The 24,190-nt window shown below is 38.5% G+C and overlaps 1 protein-coding gene across 1 annotated transcript in view; it reads right to left on the bottom strand.

Moving 5' to 3' along the window:
* LOC102381512 (usherin-like) overlaps nt 1–24,190 on the bottom strand; it is a gene marked incomplete at its 3' end in the record, with an annotated part of 85,492 nt that overhangs the window by 12,969 nt on the left and 48,333 nt on the right. The window contains exon 3 of the mRNA XM_025192654.1: nt 687–822. Coding sequence (XP_025048439.1) covers nt 687–822 — 136 coding nt within the window. The remainder of the gene's footprint in view (nt 1–686; nt 823–24,190) is intronic.

The raw sequence follows: 24,190 nt of genomic DNA, 5'->3' as shown, positions 1-24,190 counted from the left end.
GCAAAATGGCCTTGCTCGGCACACACACACGCATGCCAGGGATTACTGATCCCTGTTCTAGACCGTGCTATCCCTACCCAGGCCTGTATGCTGGGATCAGGGTCCTTGGATCCACACTGCCTCAGCCCAGTACCACGTGTGAGGATTGGGGCCCTAGGGCTCCATGCAACCTATGCCTAGCCCCACTCCACTTTGCACACCAGATCTAGTAGGCAGGGTCATGGCCAGAATGACTTCTCACTACGGGAAATCCTGCTGGCCAGATGACAAGGCACTGGGGGCCAGATTTGGCCCACAGGCTAAGACTTGAGCACCCCTGTATAGAGAATAATGTTGATTAGGGACTACAAACTCCCCAAGTAAGCAAGAAGTTTGGGCATGCTTATTCTGAAAGGAGACAAGGGAGAGTTGCTATTTTAAAGACCCAGCTTCTGGATAGTGGTGGAGCACTACCTACCTGTGGTAGTCTTCCTGACCATTAACCAGTATACTCTCCTGATCTGCCAATTTTTTGAAGAACGTCAGCTACTAATACACAATGTTTCTGGCATGAAGCGGCATGCCTGGCTTTCAGTATGCATTACGAGACTAAAAATTGACTTACACATTCTCTTTTTTAGACACACATTAAGCATGTGATAGTCTGAATGTACAGCTTCACAATATGAAAATGCTATGGGATTTACCACTGAAGCTTTGCCCAACTTGCAATGCACCATCAACAACAGGGTCAGCAATTTGTCCATGAAGTATTCTTGTATCAAAAGCTGTGTTGTCATCTTCCACACCATTTATGAAGAAACTGATCCTGGTGTGGTGCACCTATAGGGATACATAGAAAGGGGCAAATAAGTATTCTTCATAAAGAACCTAGTTGCATCTAGTATTAATTGCTCATTAACAACCATTTTGCACTAAGAGCAGCAGATATTTTTTGTCTTGGTGTGTATTACAACTACTGGCCCCTTTTCCACATTCACTGAATGATCCTCAGAATAGTTATCTGAATAACCTGAATGTGGGTGCATCTACATGTGTGCTTTACTGTGGACCTTACCAATAAGCTCCGCAGTAAAGCATCACTGTCTACACATGCACCTGTATTAGGGCACAGTAAATTAATTAACTCCGCTGTAGGATAGCACTGTCCAGGACAAGCTATTTCCTGCAGCAAAGTAGTTATGTATGCCAAAAAAAATGTATACAGGCACATGCCTACTGGTTACTCCTCACTGGAGCACCCTCATGCCCCAGCCTCATGCTCCTCTACAGCATGTTGAGCCAGGGCAGAACAGCCCCGGGCTGGTAGGCTGACCTGGGTCCCCTGCCAGCCTGAGGCTGCTCCACCCTGGCTCAAAATGCTGCAGTCCCAGGCTTACATGTAAATGTTGCGCCCAGGAGCAATAAACTGGTGCAAACTGCACCAGAGTTTATTTCTTTGCCCTAACTGCATGTGTAGATGCACCCTGTTCTTCAGAAAGAAAGTACTATAGTGGTGAAATGGGACAGCAATCTACAACAGAGGCAGATTCAGAGATGTGTTTGACTAAATCAAGGAAATGCAGAGTCAAGGCTTTTTATCCATTCCCATTTGACTCTATTAACACTTCAGTCTGAGATCAGGACTTCACACCATAATCCTAGTTGTATTTCTCCCCTTGAAAGAGAGGACATTTCAGCACATCATTCTCAGAACATTGAGTAAATAAGAATAAGAATATAGTATACATCTAAGAATCCCAAAGCATGTTACAAACATTATTTATATCACGTGATACTCTTGGTATATATGTATTATTCCCTTTTTAAATTCCTTTAAAGAGAGAGAGAGTGAGAGAGAGAGAGAGACTTCTGTTAGATTTAGTAACAAAGTACAGAATTTACATTTAAACTTTCTCTTATCACTTCCAGACAGAGTGACTGAGTGTGCATGAATAAGTTACATGCATGAATAAGTGTTTGTGTGACTGGAGCCCTCACTTATCTCCTTCACTTAAGTCCTTCTGCACCAGGACTCTGGCAAAAGCTTTGGGGAAATTAGTGCTCCTTCTGTGTAAAGTTACAGTCCATTCCAAGTAAAATATATTGGATTCATGGATGTATTTTTGCTTTATCACCATAGTGATCTGACACACAGTGAATTCATGTACCTGTGGGGATTCACCATGCTATGGTCAGTCTGGACTATTTTCAAATTTGCTTATCACAAATAATTATGGCTGATTTTGAAACAGATGGCCAAATTGAGGGAGGAAAAGGCAGTAGCACCAGGATGCTGGTTACAACTGATTTCTGCAGCCTCAAGTAGAAATAAGGGTAGTCTGGGAATTCTTCTATGTAGTGCCATCTAATGTGGGCCTCACAAAGCTGTCTATCAGGATAGTGTAGTCATGTGCAGCACATTCCAAGAAGGCCTCTGGCACAGATACCATGTGCTTCATCACTTCTCAACATACTCTTTTTTAAAGGGGCAGCAGCAAGAAATGTAGGAGCTGGGTATACCTGCTATAGCTACTGGGGAATGAGTTCCTGTACCGTAAGAACCTCCTGGGTGCAAACAAGCATTTTTGGGATCTGGCTCGATCTAGGTGGCTTAATTTAAGCTGCCTCAATGTGAGTCAGGGTTGCTGCATGCTAGCCTTTGCTGCTGGCCAGGACAAGGCAGCAGAAGGCAAGTAGGTTGGGGTACAGTAGAGTAGGCAGGTTCAGAGTGGGTAGCAAGTCTGTAGGGACTGCTGGTGGGTCCATGGGGGGGTGCTGTCTGGCACGGAGGTGGGGTTCAGTTGGAGGGAGGTAAAAATAGCCCAACCAGGGTCAGGGGGTAAAAACAACACAGCCTCGGGGCCATGGAGAGTGGCTCAGCTTTCCAAGCCCTGGGGTTATGCTGTGAATGCATGCAAGTGTTCGTTAGACCAGATTAACCCTTGCTAGATTGAGTTAACCCTATGCCAATCTCAAATTAGTTCTTTGACGAGAACCAACTTTATATGGGGCACGCCATTGTTAAAGAGACCTAAGCTCTGCAAATGCTCACACATCCTGGCATTTAGATCACCCTAACCTTGGTTAAGGCAATCTAATGTAATGCTTGTACATACACTTTGTTAGGAATATGCAGTTGGTCTACACTACAGAGAAGTGTTTTCTCTTCATGCATTTTTTTCCTGCCAATTCATTTTAAATTTAAGCTAACATCCAGAGAAATAGTAGCAGGAGTCTCCTAGCCCTACTAATTCATAAGATACTGAGCTCTTACAAGGTATTCTTTGTGTCAGGAATATTCTTGAGTTTAGGCATTATGAAATTAGAAAGGATCAATAATGCATAGCTAGCTTTCAGGTTTTGATTTTATGGAGGTCAGAATTTTCATCCGAAAAAAATGGCAAAATGCATGAAATAAAAATAAATACTTTCATCCTCCATGCCTTATAATCAGATTTCCTGAGCTTAATTAAACAAATTAAACACAACTCATTCTAAATTTACAACCTCTCTGTTTACTAGGCTAACAGATATAAAAAACTTATCATTGAAAACTTCATCACTTATGCAACTGATTTACTTGCAAAAACATTCAAACCTGAAATTACTGTGTTTAACAATATTTAGCTTGCATCAGGTTTCAATTAACAGTTTGGTGAGCTTCAGAATTTGAAACATTATTTCATTGTTGCCAGTTATAGAATGTTATTTCCATCTTGCAGAAACAGGTAATCATGAACTTAAATGGATGCTTGGTGAATCATTTCTGTAGGTAGAGGCCAAGAGAGGCTAGAGTGCTCTATCCTGCCTTGATATCCACTCTAATCAAATCAAATAGGGCCAGAATAATTGCATCCCTAAGAATACTGGATGTGCAAGGACAAACAAAAGGCTTATAAGCCAGAGTAATTTGGTGCAAAAGGAGGGCTAGAACCTGAAATATTCATTTTGAAAATTGGTGTAAATGTTTAAAATGCTATTCCATCAATAAAGCCTTGCAAATTCTGGCCAAGATAAACAGCCACAATTATCTGTAAATCTAAGATTGAATGATTATCAGCAGTGCTTCAGCCCTCAAGATTCTTTTAGTTTTTTAAATACCAAAATATGAAAAAAGTAGAAAATTAATTTTACAAAGAATCTAGTGTTCATGTTACACATAAAATAATATATATTCTTAGTTACATTATTATTTTCAGATGCAGTCCATATTTGTCAAATTTAGACAAGAGAATTTGTCCATCTACCACACACACACACACTCTGAAGGTTATCATCGTAATTAGTAGCCCAGGATTGTTCAGAAAGTTGATCTTGCATAAGGGTTTACCCACAATAAGTATCTTTGTTTTCCTTTTAAGTTAGCTTTTTTGGTTGACACATCAATGACCCAGACACAAGATTTTATTTCATTTTAATTCAAAGCCTTTTTGAACATCTGATGCCCTGTTCACAAAAGCCTGTGAGTACGCATGTATAGGATGGTTGCATTGCATTTTTTTTTGCATCACATTTTTTACAGCCTGTTACTGTCATTTGGTGTTTGACTGTTATCATTATAAAAGATACAGGCTTTTCTACTTTGTTATTTGTAGCATTATCTCATGTTTTACAACATCTTTGCACTACATGCAGGCACATGAAATATAACTAGCAAAAAGTTCTCAGTGGTATTAATGCATAAAAAAGAATGTGGTTCCATCTCTACTGTCTTTACCCAGCCAAAAGCTGATGAACAGCCAATTTTCCTTTATCACATTAGCACAGCCATGAGGGAAACACATTTGTTCTAGTCAGCTACACTAAAGATACTATTACCAATCTAACATATACATGTTTTATATCAGCAGTATTCTCAGAGTATGAGGGAGCCAACAATATATTAACACTAGCATGACAGTTTATTTAAGAAAAGAAAATTGTCTCTGTAGAGGGACAGAAGTTAGAAATGTATGGCTAAAGCTCAGTGTCACTGGTCTAATAAAGGTAATAATTCTTAAGCTTTCTTTATAGCAGGTAACACTCCTGTGACAGCTCTGTCATATCATTCAAATAAAAATGTTGTCTTTTACAAGTTTAAGTGCACCTTTATTTTTAGTCAGAAACAAAGTCTGTTTTTTTATTTTCTCTCTTCACTGTATAGCGTCAGCCCTTGGAGTTCAGAATTGGCCCACTCACTCCCATCAACTCATTGCAAATTTGTTCTCTTATACCATTATAGTTACACTAAGAGCCCAATTCTGCACACTCCTTAACACTGAAAAGTATGTTATCATCCCAGGTTCCTATTAAAATCAATGAAACTATTAATGAAATAACATTGGCTGAATTGGGCTCTAAATGATCAGATATTTTTACTTGTTGAAAATAGGTGATTAACGGCAATCTTAAATCGCTTTCCAGCTTTTCCCCACCCCCACCCCCAATCTCTTTATATTAAATAGGATTTAGAATAGTTGGGTTTAATATAGCACATCCCCAAGGTAGCCCTAAGCACTTTACAATGCTGAATTGGATATCAGTAGTGCAGTGACTGTGTAAGGCAAAGGCAGCAGTCATTATGCATTTGGCAGTAGCTCAATGTAATGATCCCCCTGCTGGTTATTAAAGGGGGTATGAATATCTGACATGGGAGGAAATTGTAGGAGGGAAACCATGTGTAGTATGAAAAATCCCAGTGGCTCTCCAGTGTGGGAGGAGGGGAATGTTTCAAAGTTTGGTGTCAGTGTAGACCAAGCTAAATAAGACGGAAGCTTGGCACTGAATTGGCTGTTTGATGTGGTTATTTAAGGTCTCCTGCCCATTAGCATTAAATTACACATAAAACCGTGAAACTAAAAGATCTATTTTACTGGTAGCTGGCCAGGACAACAGGATTATCCCTAGATTCTCTTTATTAATAAAGTTCTACGAGATCCTTAATTTCCCCCAAGAGAGTAATGAGAGATGAGAGAAAGAGTGGAGCCTCATGGTTTTACAGAGCACAGGACCAGGAGCCTGGAATGCTAGTATAATCCTAGCTCTGACATAGTCTCCTTCTGTGCTTCCCCATCTGTCAAATACTTACTAAATCACCTCAGTAGGTGGTTGTCAGGATTACTTAGTGACTGAGGTAGATTCACCCTTGGTCTGGGCTAGCTCCTACCACTGCAGAATTGGTCTTTGTATCTAAGTGGGTGAAAAGTCCAGTTGGAGGGAATCAGCAGTGGTTTAAGATGTACATAATCTCTCCTCTCTTCCATGGGTTGTAATCATTCAACACAGCCTCAACGAAGATGGGTGATACCATCCAGTGACATAGGGGATAAGCTCATTTAAATGCATCCCTACTAGTCTCTACTCATGCAGGGGGTGGAATTTACTGAAGCTCAGCAGCCTGAATACTACATCAAGAAAGCTCAAAAGAACAGTTAGCAGTATGGCCATATTCTTTCCTCAGGTAAATTCATCATGGAGACAATATGTTGGATTGGTGTGAAGGACAAGGTACAGACATTACAGTATAATGTCTTACCAGCAAAAGTGATCAGAAATTGGTCTATATCTGTAACAGAACGGCACACGGACTGGTTTAAAAATAGTGAAACCCAGTCTAAGATTTGCCTTCCTCCCACCCCAAAAGTTGAGTGGCAAATGTGTGTTCTGTTCACTACTGATCTAGATCCAAACTACACTGCTTACAGAAAATCACGTAACAGATTGATTCTGCCTTGGACTTTTTGAATGCCTGTACCTAGCCAAAAAGTGCAATGAAGACTAAATCTAGCTCAGCATTTGTAAAATGACCTATACAGTGCCTAATAAATTATAAATATTTATTTCATTTGAAGGTCAGTAATTCTTAGGTCCCATCCATACAGCCAATATGAGTAAACATAACAAAAGTTCTGATATTTGGGTTGAATTTAGAAGAGCTATAACTTAGGATAGTCTAACACACACAGACAATTGACAGAAGCACATCATTCTATAACTACTTTTTAACCAAAGCCTTCTCCTGGACTACACCAATTTGCATAGCAACTAGGAAAGGTCCCAACCAAGTTTAATAATGGTTGTTTTGGCAGGATAGATGGATTCTAACAATACACCATCTGTCAAGTCTTGTACTGCAGTGCCAGGTTAAGTTACAACAGTAATAAGAATACATGGACTTCAGGAACTTCAATGTGCTCAAAAAAGATAAGTAATTATTGTCCCAGTTTTGTGGATGTGAAAATGGTGTGGAAAATGTTGCGAATTTGGCAAAGCCAGTCAAGTGAGTGCGTGTCAGAATAAGTAAAAGAACCCAAGCACACTGACACTTAGGCATATGAATAAGATTAAACTCCACTGTAAAGAAAACTGAATCCAGACTTTTGGTCCAGAAAAAGCAATGCTGACTGTACTCAGTGATACCACAGAGCACTGCATATATGTGATATATAACATATATTGTTATTGTAGGTATTGATGTACCTAAATCAAAACTTCCTGGCACCCTAACTGCTATTAATCAATCATAGACAATGGGAAACACTTTTTCAAGAAGCAAGCAGTTATACTTCTGGTCTCTCTATGTTACTGTTTCTCAAACTGAAAAGTGCATATCCCTGGAGATGTGAGCTTCTATTCTCTGTTTCAGTACCTAGTACCAGAAGAAAATCTTATTAATAATTAACAGATGTTTTAAGACTAGTTAAAATATGCTTCTTTTACTCATTAAAATACATTTTTATTTGCTCTTCTCTCGACACACTACCTAGCTTCTGTAGGATGCACTTTTAATTCTAATGTTTCACCTCACTAGTGGTGAAATACCATTAGTGGTAAGTACTCTTACAAGTAAATGACATTGCCTAATAAGACTGATGTGGAAACAAGATGAGCATATATCAGGAAAGAAGATTTTTTTCAATAAGGAGAACTTAGTATACAGGAAGAGAAAAAGAAAACGTTTTCATCCAGTCAGGCCAAATTATATCAAGCTTGGCTTATTTGGCCTAACCATCAACTTGTAGCTGAACAGCTCAGTAACATGCACATGTACACTAGTAACAAAAGCTGCCCACCGTGAATCAGCATTGCTCACTTCAGAAGGCCTTGGGTGATTAGGACAGCAGCAACTGAAAACTGCAGAGTCCCAATGAAGGCCCATAATTCCTCTTTGGGTAACCAATGGGAGGGGAAAGAACAATCTCCTTCTGCTATGTACTCTCTCCAATCAGGATACACAAACAGCACTCCAGTAGGCCCACAGCAGGCTAACTTTGGCAGGTAAAAATGAGCTGCAAACCCACCTGCTGCTTGGCAGTACAAGGCAGTGAAAGGAGTCATTATGAATATTGGATGTTCACAAGCACTAAAAATTAAAAACCCGTTTATCTGTCAAATAAGAAGAGGAAGCTATTGCTTTCCCCTCCAACAATGTCAAACATAAATACATTCTACATTCATACAGTCTCTCAGAGACAGAATACTCTTCAAGTTAATTTAGTTTACCTTTAAATAGCTCTGAATTACAGGCCTTCGGATTCTTTAGGAATGGCAATACACTTAATAAAAATGTATATTCATACAGCACTGAGGATTTAAAAGTACATTTGAAAAGTAATAGGCTGAGTCATACAACTCAGTTGAGAGGTGGAAACATTGTTACTCATTTCACAGGTATGTAAACTGAGGCATACAGGATAGGGACAGAAATTATACATAAACCAGTATAAGTGGGTGCCTATACGTGAGCGTGGAGGCTGCTCTGATGCACTGGGATTCCAGCACATCTGAGCAGACCCAATTAATCCAGTCTGCTGGAATGTGGCAATTGCCGTGCTCCGGCAGCCTCCTATGTCTTGTATATCAGTGTCCCCACATGTAAAAATGGCGGCGGGGTGCTTGAACTAAAACTTGTCTAACAAGCTTTAGTTCAAGAGACCCCACTGCCATTTTCAAGCATGGGGATCCTGATACAGGAGACCTGGCGCTGCCTTAATTAGAGCGGTTTTCAGAGCCGCTGTAGTTAAAGCTCTGCCATCCCCCCGTCACCCTCCACTCCCAGAGCATGTGTAAAAGTGCCCGGTGTTTGGAAACTGGTTCAAATCCAACACACAACAGAAGTTCAGTGCACATAAACTGCTTTTAAAATGGTCAAAACTGGTTTAAGATAAACCTGGATGGATGTAGTATCAGACTTAACTGATATAGGTTAAAACAGTTAATTGAACTTCTGTCCCAGATCCCCTCTGGATTCAAGTTAACTCACAGTTGACCAGTACTTTGCACCTCCCCCACAACTCCCCCCCTCCGAGGATGGGCAGGATAGCCTTGGCCCAAGCTGTTTGAGCAGGAAGTCATGTTCTAGCACCCCCGGGCTTCTGGCCTGGGCCACTGCAAGCATGTGGCTGCATTTCTGGAAACAAGTGTGAATGTCTGTTCACTTGTTTATCAGTTTAATCTACACAGTTTAGACTAACCTGCAAAGATTGAATTGATTCAGCCTCAGTCTTTTTGACTGTCTGTACTTAGCCACAAAGGAAAGGGCCAATTCTGACCTCTATTCTGCTACCTTCACTGAAGGCAGTGGAATTGCTCTGAAATTACTCTGGTGTAAATAAGCTCAGTTTGGCTGTAAGTGACTTGCCATCTCCCACTTTCAAATCAGTAGACAATAGTCCCTTTCTTAGTCCATAATTTATTTTGATATGGTTCTCTACACAGGCATTTCCTAAACATGGCCTTTTCATGATCTCAAATATTTTTCACATGTTACTGCCCCTTTCTCACTTTCCTGTTCTATCTCCCCTGATCCTACCCCCTCAAATGCATCGCAGGTACTGGGCACTCTCAGTGTGCTCATGATACAGAATTGGAAAGTGTATTAAGACATGTTTTCCAAGGTGGGAAAACAGATTAAGTTTGTAACTGAAATGACAGGTCTATGGCTTCCTTGAATACTTTAATAGAGACAACAAATCAACAGTGGTCACTGATGACAGCAGATGAAAGAGTATACAATAGATGGAGAAGAAAATTAGTGATGTTCTTACAATTCTCTAATCAGAAAACTCAGGTGTAAAAATCCCTCTCACCTTCAATATATCTAAACATCCTAGTTTTTCCTACCCATGGGAAGATATATGGCATATTTTACCTTTGGCATTGCACATGGCTCTATATCACCTCATCTTCTGTAAAAGCAGCTACTGAACACAGGTATAAAAGGTAATAAAAATATTATAATGACCATATCAAAAGCTATTGTTATGTACTTAGATGTTTTCTCACAAAACTGCTAGGAGTATAGAAAAAGTGCATTTGCCTACCTTTCATGTGGGTTTTAATTTTTGTTTTAATTTGTGAGTGAATTCTGTGCTCAGAAGGTAAAAGGTTAAGGGCACAAACTTGAACAACACAAAGTGGGCAAATACAATTTGCGCTCTCACAAACTTCTGCCAATGCACTGCAATCTGTGTCTTCAAATCTTATGCTATTCTTTCTTTCCTGACTAGGAACTGCAGCGCACATTGAATTTTGAAAGACTGCATAGCAGTTTTATCATATTAGAATAAGAGAATAGAAAAAGACCAAATTCATTTCCACCTGTGACCAGGACCACATTAACCCAAGCAAAGCCCACTGACCCTAAAATTTTGTACCCTTTGCATATTATGAATTCTTGAGCTCCAATCTGCCACTAATGTGATGCATCAAAAACAGCTGAGATCATCCTGCCACACTTCAATCTTTTTTTTTTTTTTTTTTTTTTTTACACTGAGTCAGCTGCCTAATTTACATCTTTTCTATAAGGCCAACCTCTCTTTCTCCAAGACTTTGTTTTTCTGATTCTGACTACTTTTTGCTACTTATTTTTTTCCTTCCAGTATCACTCACTCATGCTTACTCCTATATTGTATAACTCTATTCATATTTTATTTCTTCCCTCTCTTTTTCCCTTCTTCTTTTAGACAGTCTTCCCCCTTTTATCCCAAATTCAGGGGAGGTTACTGGGAGCAGAGGCCAGAGCCCATCAGGACTTACATTACCTCACAAACTTACACAGGTGAGAGAGATAAGGAAGGCTATATCCTGCAATTCTTGCAATGCTCTGAGTAAAATATGTATTAAGGCCTCTGACCCTATTCTGATCCCTTATTATAATCACCCTAGCTGCCACCTTGGGGGTGTTGTAGAAGTTATAGGGTTGGGAACATTAAGCCCTAGAGCAGGCTTGTCCAACATACAGCCCACAGGCCACCATGCGGCCCTCCAAGCTGTTTTCTGAGGCCCAAGGTGCTGCGATGGGAAATGGAAGTAAACACTGTACTTTTGTTTCGGAGGGGGGGGGGGGGTGATGTAATACCAGTTCCTGTGAGGTCTTTGAATATGGCTTACCAGCCCACTGGGTGATAAAAAGTTCATGATCCGGCCCCACCTTCAAAGAGGTTGGACACCCCTGTCCTAAAGCTTCAAGATCCCTGCTCCACAACAACTCCATTACATCTTACCTTTATCCACCCCAAAATACCCTGCATTACCCCCCATACTAGATCAAATCATCACAAGTATGTAGCCTGTAAACACCACCATCAAAGGCTTATCACCTCTTACAACCACATAAAAAAGGACTTTGTCTAAAGCAAGTTAAAAACTCTACTTAAGTAGATTAGCCAGGAACACTGAACAATATACCAGTGATGACATTATAGCCAGGGATTTTAGAACAGGATTTTTGTGTGCCAATATTCCTCCGTGTTGACTTTCTAAGACAAAACTTGCAACCTCAGTGACAGAAACAGTATGCATTTTAGTCTTTTGCTCTTTGCATTTTAATTTTTATTTGGATGAAAACTGAGACAACAAAGAGGGAACTGGCAGTTCTAAGCCTTGGCAAGAGATAATGAATTTATGTAGCAAACATATGAGAACAAGAAACACGTCACTTTTAACATAAAAGAGTCTCTCTGCATATGTCATGACAAATTTGTCTAGGCCCTTGTTCTCAGACAGACAAAAAAGATGTAAATGCCATGTTAACAGGGCGAGAATCAAAGAATGACGTCCAGGAGGACAAGCCAGATCAGATAATTTATCTACATAATACTTGACAGACCAATGGCAACTTCTAAGCCAGTAATGCAACTTGCTGATGAGTCTGCCAAGACGCCTCGTGCTCTTTCAGCTGGAAATCATATCTTCTGGAGCCTCAAATGTACTTACTTTTATATACTCACTGTAAAAAAGGGAAAAGAAATGCCACCTCACAGTCACCATGGGGTCTTGAACAGTTCCAAGATTGTTTGCCCATTTTAAATATAGAAAATATGCATTCAATAATGCATTTATTTTAAGCTACCACAACCTTACCTATAGGAAAACCGAAACATTATGTTTCAAACTCTATTTCAATATTCATGGTGAAAACTTGCAATACAAGGTAGCTGTCAAAAACAAGGAGAAAATTGAAAGAAAAAAATAAACCTAAAGTCCATTCAGTGTTTGTTCGGAAAAGCTCCAGTATCCGGGGCTTTCGGCAAAATGGAATTTTGCAGGAACAAAATCTGGACTTAATTCTCCTTCCACTGAAACTAGTGTGAATTCTGACACTCAGATCAACAGAAACAAAACAAGACCTTCCTTTCTTCTTCTTTTTTTAAAATAAAGAAAAATATGGGAAAGTGGATTGCTTAATTTTCAGCCTTTCAGTTGACATTGAAATGAAATCAAAGCTCATTTGTCCTAAAGTGCTATTTTGTATCTAAACCCCGCCCAATGTACAATATCACAACCACTCGCCACTCTGATCAAACAATAAAACATGACCTGGAGGAGTGAAGGCTGCATGTGGCAGTTTTGAATATCATATAGGTTAAACAGACAACACACAAACTTTCCAAACTTTCAGATTATTAAAAGATAATATTTATGTAAAGTTATGAACAAGGGAAAACAGTGTGCTCAGGCAATATGTCATGAGAGGGCTAAACTTCTCTCTAAAGGAAGGGATTAGCATTAAGCAGACGTGACGTTTGCATAATGAAGCAGTTTGATATAATTCAGGAGTTTAATTCTACTTCAGCATCAAGTTCCATAAATTGAATTGCAATATATCTATGTTTACCATAAGTAGGTTCAGCTCTATCTAAACCTATGAATATTTTAACCCAGACTCTTGTATTTTCATGTTTAAAAAGTTATAAGGAAAAAATGGTGAAAACATTTTATTAAAAAAATTAAGAGATTTGGGGAATATGCATGTAAATGTGAGATACATGCACATGTAAAGATGTATAATGATTCAACATGTAGTCATGTTGCAGTCCTACACACCCTCAACTTTTTATTCAGCTCGCAAGATCTGAGAACTTGTGTGTAGAATGTATTTGCAGACCAGCACACTGGTTGTGTACCAGGAAAATAAGTCAAAAAAGTCTCTCTCTCTCTCTCTTTTCCACTTTGATTTGTTTTCATCCTCAGACTCCTTTACTGCTTCTACTCTCCTTGTTACATTTTGACAATTGCTTTTCAAGGAGTCCCTAATAAAAACTCCTTGATCAGATGGCTTCTGAAATTAAAATTGCCTAACTGGGAAAATGCACCTTTTTTAATATTGAAATTGAATCATTACAACGTTCTGTCGAGAGATAACAAGTGGACTGACTAGAACTTCAGCTGTGAATTTATTTAAATGTAGACATACACATGCAGTATTAGGAAGGTAAAAACAGGATATGAAATAAACATTAGGCATCAACTCTAAGCTCACTGTCAAGAGTACACCAAGGCTTCTAACCACAGAGTTCAGCTGAAGGTAACTATCTGTCAAATGTAATCTGTGCAAGTGAATATGCTTAAGCTGGTGCTATGAATCAACCAAAATTGCTTTGGTCTTATTGACATTCAATTGCAAGAAGTTGGAGCTCATCCAGTCCAATAGACAGTCTGACAACACCAAGAGTGCTTCTGTGACAGAAAGCTTTAAATATAGATGCAACTATCATCACAATACACATGGAACTAAACTTTATGATCCCTCATACCATCTTCAAAAATTGGTTAGTCTGTCATCATCTGGCCAACATGCCATAAGACCTCATAGTCTTACTCTGTCCTTTGCCAATTCCTGCAGTTAAATTATTATGACTTTAAAAAGGGATATAGATTGATTGACAGTAAAAGACCATTTGATCCATTTGTACTGTCCCCTTTCCGTTTCTCTCTCAAATCAACCTCTCCTTTGTTATAGTAATCATTACTATAAACAAAGTGCTAGATTTAAATTCATTTAAACTACTTGTTCGGGCTTCAACTACCAATTAAGGGCCCTATCCTCAGCTGACACAAACTACTGTCTTTGGTTGAAGCTATGCGAATTTATACTGCCAAAGAATTGCCCCTAACAGCATTCCATTCATTTTCTTCACAACGGATGGTTTTTGTATTTTAGATGATAATTTCTGATAAGGCATGTGCACAAGGTGGATGTCAGAGAGAAAAGAGTCTCACAAGCCAAGTCCCAGGAGAAAATCTAATCCAGATCCAGTTTATACTGCAAAACTACCCCAGTTGTACATGCTCATTGACTTTGAAAATAAGCCTACCATGCCAGTGCCAGTTGCTGCAGTGAACTGCTGCCATATCTTGCTAAAAATCTGCATGCTGCCCCCACTCTCTCTGCAGTGTTACATGAATCTGTCTACCCTGAGCAGCGCCTACATCTTCAGTCTTCCCCTAAGCAGATTTTGAGTTATCTCTGAGTTGTAAGTGCAGAAAACAAGTTGGGGGAGCGATACAACAAACGTATGACCTGGAACTATGTTGGGAGGGGAGAGGCAGAATAATAAAATACTTTGGACACAAGCAGAGACCTGCATCTTCGTTCACACTTCACCATACTGGCTGTGGCTATGGCCTGAGTAAGTGCAGGACTGAAATGCATTGGGATACAGAGGCTTGAGGAAGAAATCTCAGGTTCCCTGCTGAGTGACAGAACTGTCATACAACAGAGGAGCTAGGGAGGATAAAGGAAAAGGAAAAGGACTGGTAAAGAACACGAAGCATAGGGTCGGGAGGGGCAAGCCATCTCTTTGCCTTTCCTTCTTTTGCCTCAGGCCCATATCAGCCTTTCCCTTTTTTGACTTAACTGGGATGAATTTTAATTGCACTTTCTGTATGTGTTTCATACATTGCATACTTTCCACTTGTGTGGAGTGGATTTCCCATTCATCACAGGGTTGCTGGCAAAAATCCCAGGAGCATTTTGCTTTCTTTCAAAGTTAGCTTTACTAAAATCAATAACTTTAGGGCTGTTTCCTCCATCTAGTAATACCCTCATGTACGTTTCAAATCTGGTGATTTTATGATCACTTGATCCTGCCTGTTTCTCATCTCCATATATAGATCAACATTCATATTCACTCCCAGGATGCTATGCAGAATATTCTCACTGCATAGGCTACTTAAGAAAGAAGATAAAGGCAACAATCTTGCACTACTAGTGAAAGTGTGCTCTCTCTGGCAGTTTTAACACGGTCAATATCATAAAACTGATCTCTAACAACCTCCCCCCAGACCCCTCCTTGCACCCTGAACAAAGTTCTGCCCTTTTTCAGGGACCTTTTTTACCGGTTGTTGTAAAGAAATTTTTTTTTCTCATTTACTTTTTCTGGCTGCCTTGAGGTCTACAGCAACAATTAAGAATCACAACTACATTGTATTGTCCTGAGTTTTTATATGACTATCTCTGTTGAGTCAGTCAAAATATTTTTTTTTTTTTTTTTTTTTTTTTTTTTTTTACCCTCTGCAGACTCCATATTATCCCTCACCAATATTGTTACCTTTCTTCCAGCTTTATATTAGCTCTCCCTTCACTAAAACTCTATATCTTGGCATTTTAAATCCCCCTTCATTTTCTTGGTTGTCTCTCTTATTCCAATAATATCTTTCTTATCCTTGAAAACATGTCACTCCAATTCAGCAGTCTTATTACATATGCTCCTAGCATTTGTATAAAAGATATTTAGCTTTTCTCTTTGCCCTCCTTTACTTTTCTTTCTCACTATCTCCTACAATGTTAATCCCTTCTCAACGGGAAATGGTTTTTGTTCAATCCAGGTCTTTCTTTTTTGTGCATAGTTCCACTACTTCAGCGTGAATCCCCCAAAGAACCATGTAAATTAAACGAAAAGAAGGGGCCAATGATGGAACCCTGGTGTGCTCCTGAAGCAATTAACTTGGTGTTCAAGAACAAGCCACAAATTAATACAAATTTAACCTCAAATGGTGAGATCAGAAGGGAACCAAAACGTGATCTGAAGGTGTCTCAGGGACACCAAGCAATCTAAGGGGCACCTCTCGCAAAATGCTACAATGTCAAGCTGCAGCAGGCAGGCGGGGGATCCAAAATAACAATCAAGCAAATCATTCGTTACTTGGACAAGGGCAATTCTATTCTAGTGCGCAAGTCTACACTTTGAGCAAAATACTTTACACTTCTGATTACCTGACAAGCAAAGCCAGAAATTGACAGATTAAAGAAGAAGAGAGACAATTGCTGAAACTGGCCTGTATCCTGACACATAATCAGTATTTAATCACTGTCAAGTAAATAATATTTTTAAATTAAAAAACAGCTTCGCTTGAATCAGAGATTCATTGATCCCTATACTCTTCAGGCAGGAATTCCAAGTAACAGTCGGAAAATTCCACTTAATCCTTTGCTGGTATGCAGATCAGGCTATTAGTATGAAATAAGATTAAAGCAGTTAATTGTAGTTCAGTTGCATTCCACCCCAAAACAGCATTGTGGCAATAAAAATATTCTTTACTACCTGTTCTAGTAATGCTCTATTATCCTATTAAGAATGCCCCAGGAGAGGATAAACAGTAAATTTCAGAAAGGGAAGAAAATGTAAGCTCGAAATTGTAAATACAGATCCTGAAAAACTTTAAATAATTAATGAATAAGCTTTTCTCTAACTACTCTTTTAACCATCAATCTTTGTTCTCTCTATATGCAACTGTATAAGTGAGCAACTCTTGTGCTGCAAATGAGTTCCAAACAATAAAACATAATAAGAGGATCCTAGTCATCAGATCTGAAAATAAATGGAGAACAATTGCTTTCTTGCTGCATAATGACTCTATTTTCCCCAAGTCACAGAACAAATCAGATCCAAGCTCCAATGATCACTATAGTAACATGAAAAGAGACAAGTATTACGGATTCAACAAGCTGTCTTTTAGAAGCTAAAACAGCTACATAAAATAGACTTGCCAAAATTAATTGAAACAAAAAAGCCCTGGAAGCACATCTGAGATAATCTCATAACAATGTACATTTTTTCTTTTTTTTTCCTGTTTAAAATACAACACTATCACTGATTCTGATTTTTCCTGAACTATTTGTAATCATGTAAATTAGGAATGAGATGTAGATGTCAAATGAAATGTTGTGCTTGAACAACGTTTCTGTATTTTACCAGTCAAAGAATAAGTAGCTGCCTGCATGGAAGAAAGAAGTGAACAGCTGTTAACGTACAGCAATTAATCCATACTTCATTATTGATAGTAGACATCAATTGATCCAGTCATCTGATTTGACTGTATTTGATGTGAGAGAAGCTTTGTGCCATTTGGCTCTGTCCGGTGCTGGAGCTGGTGTAAAACTGAACTGACCAGGGGGAACTCGAGGCACAATTATGACTAAGAAGTCACAGTCTTTCAGCTCCCTTTGTGAAGGCAGAGAGTAGATAGGGGCTGTGTTTCTGGCCAGTTCCATGGATGCAGGAAGGTGGAAAGAGAAACACAGATTCACCTCTCTCTTGCCTCATTCTCTTTATGATGTTTTTCATAAGGAGCAAATTATAGTTTCTGAATGCCCTTCTACCCACACCTTAAACATTAATGCTCCAACTAGGATTTTAGGCAGCCTCCCCATGAAAAGAAAAAAAATACCACTTTTCTCACTGCCAGAACTATGCCACACTTCTATTTTAGTGTTACATAGTCATTTTCATCAGGATCGAGTTTCTCCTCACCCTGAAGGCTCTGAAAAGTTCGGCTCACAACTCCTGAAGGCCCATCTCCCTCCCTCCCCCTCCCTCATATCCCATACCTTCTAGTTACATCCTTCCTGCATACTCACCTACCTGCCATCTTGCAGGTTACATTTTGCCTTAAGAATTTCTTCCTCTTTTCTAGGCCACCAAAACCTTATAGCTTACTTTTCCACAAGTTTGTTTCAAAGATAAACCACTTTGGAGGGTTAGTTTGTTTTTTTTAAAGGAATGGACTGTCATTTAGTCACAGTTATTTTACTATAGATCCATTCTGTACACTTTACTTAAGCTCTGTTGTACTCTCCTGGGGTGGATGAACTGCGTGTATAACAGTGAATGCATTTTATTGGCTTTGGTGGATTGCACCTGGAAAATTTAAAGGAAATCCTTCGGGGGAATATCTTAGCTCTTCCTCTAGTACATTTTGCTGCCCAAGAGTGAGGACACGATTAAGAGAGCTTGCACAGAAAGCATACATTCATATGTGGATAAATGCATTCCACTGCACAATTCCAAACTCTAAGAAAGATCCCTGCATTTTCTTGCACAAGAAACATGGAAATGAAGCAGGGCCAGAGCAGAAAGATTCCTAACCAGCAACAGAGTATGGTGCTGATATGGCACAGAGATCCTTGACTTTTATCAGTGGAGCAGCTCTGTGGACAAGGAGGACTGCTTCCCATTTCTTCCGTGGAGAGTGCCAGCATTCCTAGCCAAATTCCTGGCCAAAGAAAAGATTTTTTGCCTACATGAGAGAATTACACACACACACACACACACACACACACACACACACACACACACGAGAACACTTTTTTTCTGAGCCTGCACACACAGGCTTTGCACTTCAGATGCACAAAATCTAGTTGGACAAGAGATGGGATCTGGATATATCATTTTTAACACCCTCTGGGTGCTGCAATGCATAGCGATAGAAATCACAAACCTATGAAAATGGGTAAATACATATAAATGGAGGCTGGTTCAAGGACAATTTTACTATTCGGTCTTTCATTTCTTGATCAGATTTTTGGCATTTCTGTCTGAAAAGAACCTATGATGATATCATTTTTTAAAGGTGGTATTGATTTTTTACTGTATATATTTAATGTATTGATGAAGTTCCAGTTTTATTTAAAAAAAAAAAAATTCACATACTGTCTCACTACAATGTTGATGTTTTGCTACCAACATTGATATCAGGTATACTCAGATATTTTGTAAGTCTCTCAGTTTGCTCCCTGGAGAGCCCCAGGGCATACAACATGTATACCGATTGGAAAAGCTCTCATATGGCTGTATACATGTACTTTATGTCATGGCAATCGATACCTAACTAGGAAATGTTTATAAGGTGTGTACATGAGCATACACTTCAAAGATTAATCGGAGTCAAGGCCTATCTAGTCTAATAAAACCCTTCTTTGCTTTTGCTTTCTTTTGCACAAAGACTTTTAACCCTCTTATATCAGATATGTGAATCCAAAGACCATAATTTTAAAGAAACTGTTGGTAAATACAGTATATCTATTCTTCATCTCTTGATTATTTTAAATTAAAGGTGCACCTTAAATAGTTGTTACCAATTTTTCTACATAGAAACAATAATAATCATCTGTATAACAATTCTAAGCCTGATCTGATTTCCCATAGCTGATATATCAAGCCTTCAAACACCAGTTTTCCAACAGAAACATTTATTCCCTTGATTAGAATGACAAACCAGGTACGCTTTTGCAAACAACTCATCTGTTTTAGTTTCCATAACAGTTCATGGAAAGTCTCCCTTTATTTCAGTGGGCTTTTGACAAGGGTCTATGGTTTCCAGAGGAATACTATTTCAGTGTCCTGTAACATACTGAATTCCTGTTTTGGACGAAGCCATGCATCAGAGCAACTATAGGGCCCATGTCTGTCAATATGGAAGAGTAATGCTTGACTTAATTTAGAATACCAATGTTACTAATCAATCTTTGTAGAGCCGAGATATATATTCTTATTCAGGCAAGAATGGAAGCTTATGTAAAGAACATGCATGGATTGATAGGGCTAGCTGGAAATGGAAACACCCAAGGTTCCTCAGGAGCACAAGTTATAAACTCAGAGCTTACCATGAACACAAAACAGTTTAGCTCAGGAAAACAGACAGTGAATGCCGTAGTAGCATTTCTGACTGCACCAGTAAGTTACTCATAAATAAAGGACCTTGTGCCTGCAAGTTCATCAGCAACACCTTGATGGGATGTGACCCTAACAGGCTCTAAACAATGAGCCAATGACCAGTTCCATTAACAGACACACAAGACATCTTAGTTGTTTGTGTAATATGTGTATTTCTGCTTTCTTTGACAGGAAGGCAGCACTAAATATACACACCATTTTCCTCTAAATTGCTTTCAGTAACATATAAATATATTTACTAGAAGTTCAGTTTTATATGGGTTTGTTTTTCTCTTTTTATTTACGATCCACTGCTGTGGATCGTAAATAAAAGATGACTACATGGTACAGGAGATTAATGAGATTTAACAAATTAAAAGGCTTTCTCATTTTTAGCTTACATTCCTATTAAACTTGGGGTGCAAATTGGGCATTATCCTGTACAAAAAATACCTTATATTTTGTCTGTACGCATAGGAAAAGTAAATGTTTTCCTCAGGTCTTTTAAGACTCAGCTGGGCTCTAGGCTTTTAATATAAAATGTAAAGTATTCAAAAACTTGTGCAGAAAATAAAAGGATTTCACAAATTGGAAAGGACAAGTTTTCTCTTGATAGTCAAACAGTTATGATGTAAAGCGGTCTCATTAAATCATAAGTACTTTAACCTTTTCTTGAAAGAACTGGAAGATTTAAAGATTTATAAAGAAATTTTGCCTAAACTAGGAAATGACTCATATTTGACATGTATTGAAATGATAATGCTGATTTCAATAGGCACTCTAAGAGCATTTTGCTCCCAGGAGAGTAATTCAGTCATGGTTACCTCTTTGCATTTAGATTTTAAACTTTCTTTTCAAAGCTTTTAATGCGCTACTGTCTGCCAAAACATGGCAGAGTTACACAGATATGATCAGGCAAAATAAAGGCCAGTAAAAAGATTATTTTTATAATTGCAGACACTAAATATGAAACAAATGCATCAATCTGACAAGTTCTCCAGAACCTCCGGTTTCTGCAGCCTTGAATGTATCTATAGAATTCCTGTTTAAATTCCACCTATTTTAGTTTATTAAATAAACCTTGAACCATCAAAAAATAAATGTCAGACCCCAAACAGCAAATATGATAAGAAAAATATATCATGACATTGTTGATATAAAAGTAATGCAGATCTGAGGCTGGCATCACTATGGGGCAAAAAAGTAACTTGTTGTGCTTTCAAATATTTCAGGCCCTTTAAGTTCGTTTTTACCCTGATTCTCCTGGTTTTTCTGTTACTCATTTAGTACAAGGTTCTTTAACATTTAATTTTCTGACAACCTTAACTCTATTATACACTTTAGCATAGTGTGTTGCCTGCAAATACATATCAAAATGAAATATACCATAAATATTAGCAAATCAAGATAAGCCACAAAGATTTTCCAAATCTTAAGGACTTGATCCTACATCTGGTGAAATCAAAGAAAGTATCACCACTGTTAATGGAAACAGGGCCTAGCCTTCATTTTTATATGTATACAATAAATACTGTATTTTCTTGCATACAACATACTCCAGAATAAGACATACAACATGTTTTGAAAGGCAGAAGAAGGGGGAAAAGATCTTTCTTTAAAAGTACTGGTAATATAGCAGTAAGAAACTGAGTAGAAGCACCTAGTGAGCCAAAGTACTCACTTTTCCTAGTAGAGGTTTAAGATACAGAAAATGTTCTTAATGTATTTCCTTGCTTATAATGCACTCTGATTTCCAATAGCTGAATTTGGGGGAGGGAGGTGTGTGCTGTCTACAAAAAAATACAGTATTAGTTACCAACCCAAGACATGAAGATGTACATAATGTTTTTAAAATGGGGAGGAAACAACACACATCATGGTTAGAGAAAGATTAGCTCAAATCCATCTCTTGTGTAACTTAATAGTTCTGCTGATTTTTAAGAAATTGAATCAGGGATTAATTTTCCCAAACACTTGTTCTTTATAACCAACAAAGGAGTACAGATGCAGCAAACGTACCATTACAGTACATATTAAATAGGACTCTATGAAGTGTTAGAAAATGTGCTGCAAGAATTAAACCAACAGACATAGTAAGTTGAAACAGAGAACTCAAGAAGGCTTTTCTGGCCCTTATTATCAGCCCTCATTAAGTTTTCTAGTTGTAATTTTCTAGCCTTGGATTCACTTTTCCTAAAAGAAAACAATGAAAACCTAAGGAATACGTAAGAAACACAAGAAAGGAGGAGAAGGAAGAGCCATATTTCAGTTTTCAGTTATTGAGACTGGAGACCTGCTGGGTAGCTATTACAAAAGAACATCAAATTTTCCCACCTCAAGTATGACCATCAGGGTATCAAATCTAATACTATGCCAGCAGTAATAATAGATAAATAATGCTTAAGAGGGAGAAGCAAGAATTGTTGAATGTGCCTAGAAAATTGAGAAATGCTATATATACAGTGGGACAATGCTTTTTAAAATCATAAGAGAGGATGTGCGGGCAGATTTAGCCACAGTACAAGCCCACTAACATCAGCAGAGTCCCATCACAGTAACTTTGGCCCACTGCTGCCATTTGTATTTGGTTTTCAGATTTCCTGAAGAAGTCATTACAAGCTACATCTTAAAAATGTTCACTTTGTCTTCAGGAAAACAAGCACCAATTACATTGCAGTCTAGAAATACACATTTATAATGAAGGCCAGCGGTATTAATTAAATCACATACCATGTTATGTGTAAATGTGCAAGCTTGTTATTTTTAAAGCATGTAAGTTGAACTTTTAGGAAACAGTAATTTTTGACTGTCAACAAATTGCATTTCATGAGAGACCTCTAGCATCCATATAAAAATTAATGTGCTTAATGAAAATGAAAATTTAAATAAAGCTAATATTATCAATGCTTTCTCAAGGAGGTTTAATTAGCTGAAAATTGTTAAAACACATAATTGCAATAATGATATGGTAAGTTAGGTCATGCTTGCTTGCACCCCAGCACAATGGCTACCAACCATTCCTGAAGGAACTCTCTGCCTTCCACATAACTACCTTCCCCCTGCACTTGAATTCACAGATGGCACTTCCCAAATTCCTAAAAATAAAACAATTGTGGTTTTACAAGTGACATGTTTATTTTGCATATATGAAAATGGCTTTTCACATTTTCAAATGCGCCACTGTTAGTGATATTTAGCCCTCTTATTAAACACTAAATATAAAACCAAAAGATATCATTCTAAGAAACCCTTGCCTCTTGCATAAATAAAAAAAGATAAGTATCAGAATTTTGGAGACTCCAAGATTAGCTAAACTAAATTGGCATGATTTTCCCCAGACTTCTGTCATCAGATTCATCCAGCTGAATCCTAAATTTTAAAAAATGCACCTGATAAGATTGCTCTAAAGCTTGCCTGACCCATTAAGCTACTCAGAAAGATTCATGGGGTGCGGGGGGGAACTATTTGTATTTTTCTGAATGCATTTGCTGGGATTATATATCACAGCTGCAGATATAACACTTCACATACAGCAACAATCCTAAAGCAAAGAGAAGAGTAGTGAAGTAAGAGTTCCCTTTGTTGTCTACACCAGAGTTCTGCACGCATACCTTGTAAATGGATAGATTTCATAGACTTCATAGACATTAGGGCTGGAAGGGACCTCAGAAGATCATCAAGTCCAGCCCCCTTCCTGAAGGGCAGGAAGTCAGCTGGGGTCATAGGATCCCAGCAAGATAAGCATCCAATTTTTTCTTGAAGGTATTCAATGTAGGTGCTTGAACCACCTCCAATGGCAGGCTATTTCAGACCTTGGAGGCTTAGACAGTAATGAAATTCTTCCTTATGTCCAGCCTGAAATGGTCTTGTAGTGATTTATAATTGTTCAACCTTGTCGTCCCTTGGGGCACTCTGGTGAACAAACGTTCCCCCAGATACTGGTGGTCACCCCCGATAAACTTATAGGTGGCCATCAGATCACCCCTGAGCCTGCGCTTTTCCAGGCTAAAGGG

The sequence above is a fragment of the Alligator sinensis genome, unplaced genomic scaffold (genome assembly GCF_000455745.1).
Source record: "Alligator sinensis unplaced genomic scaffold, ASM45574v1 scaffold1723_1, whole genome shotgun sequence".
Lineage (NCBI taxonomy): Eukaryota > Metazoa > Chordata > Crocodylia > Alligatoridae > Alligator > Alligator sinensis.
Note: the sequence above shows the minus strand (reverse complement) of the source record. Positions and strands in the feature narration are given on the sequence as shown.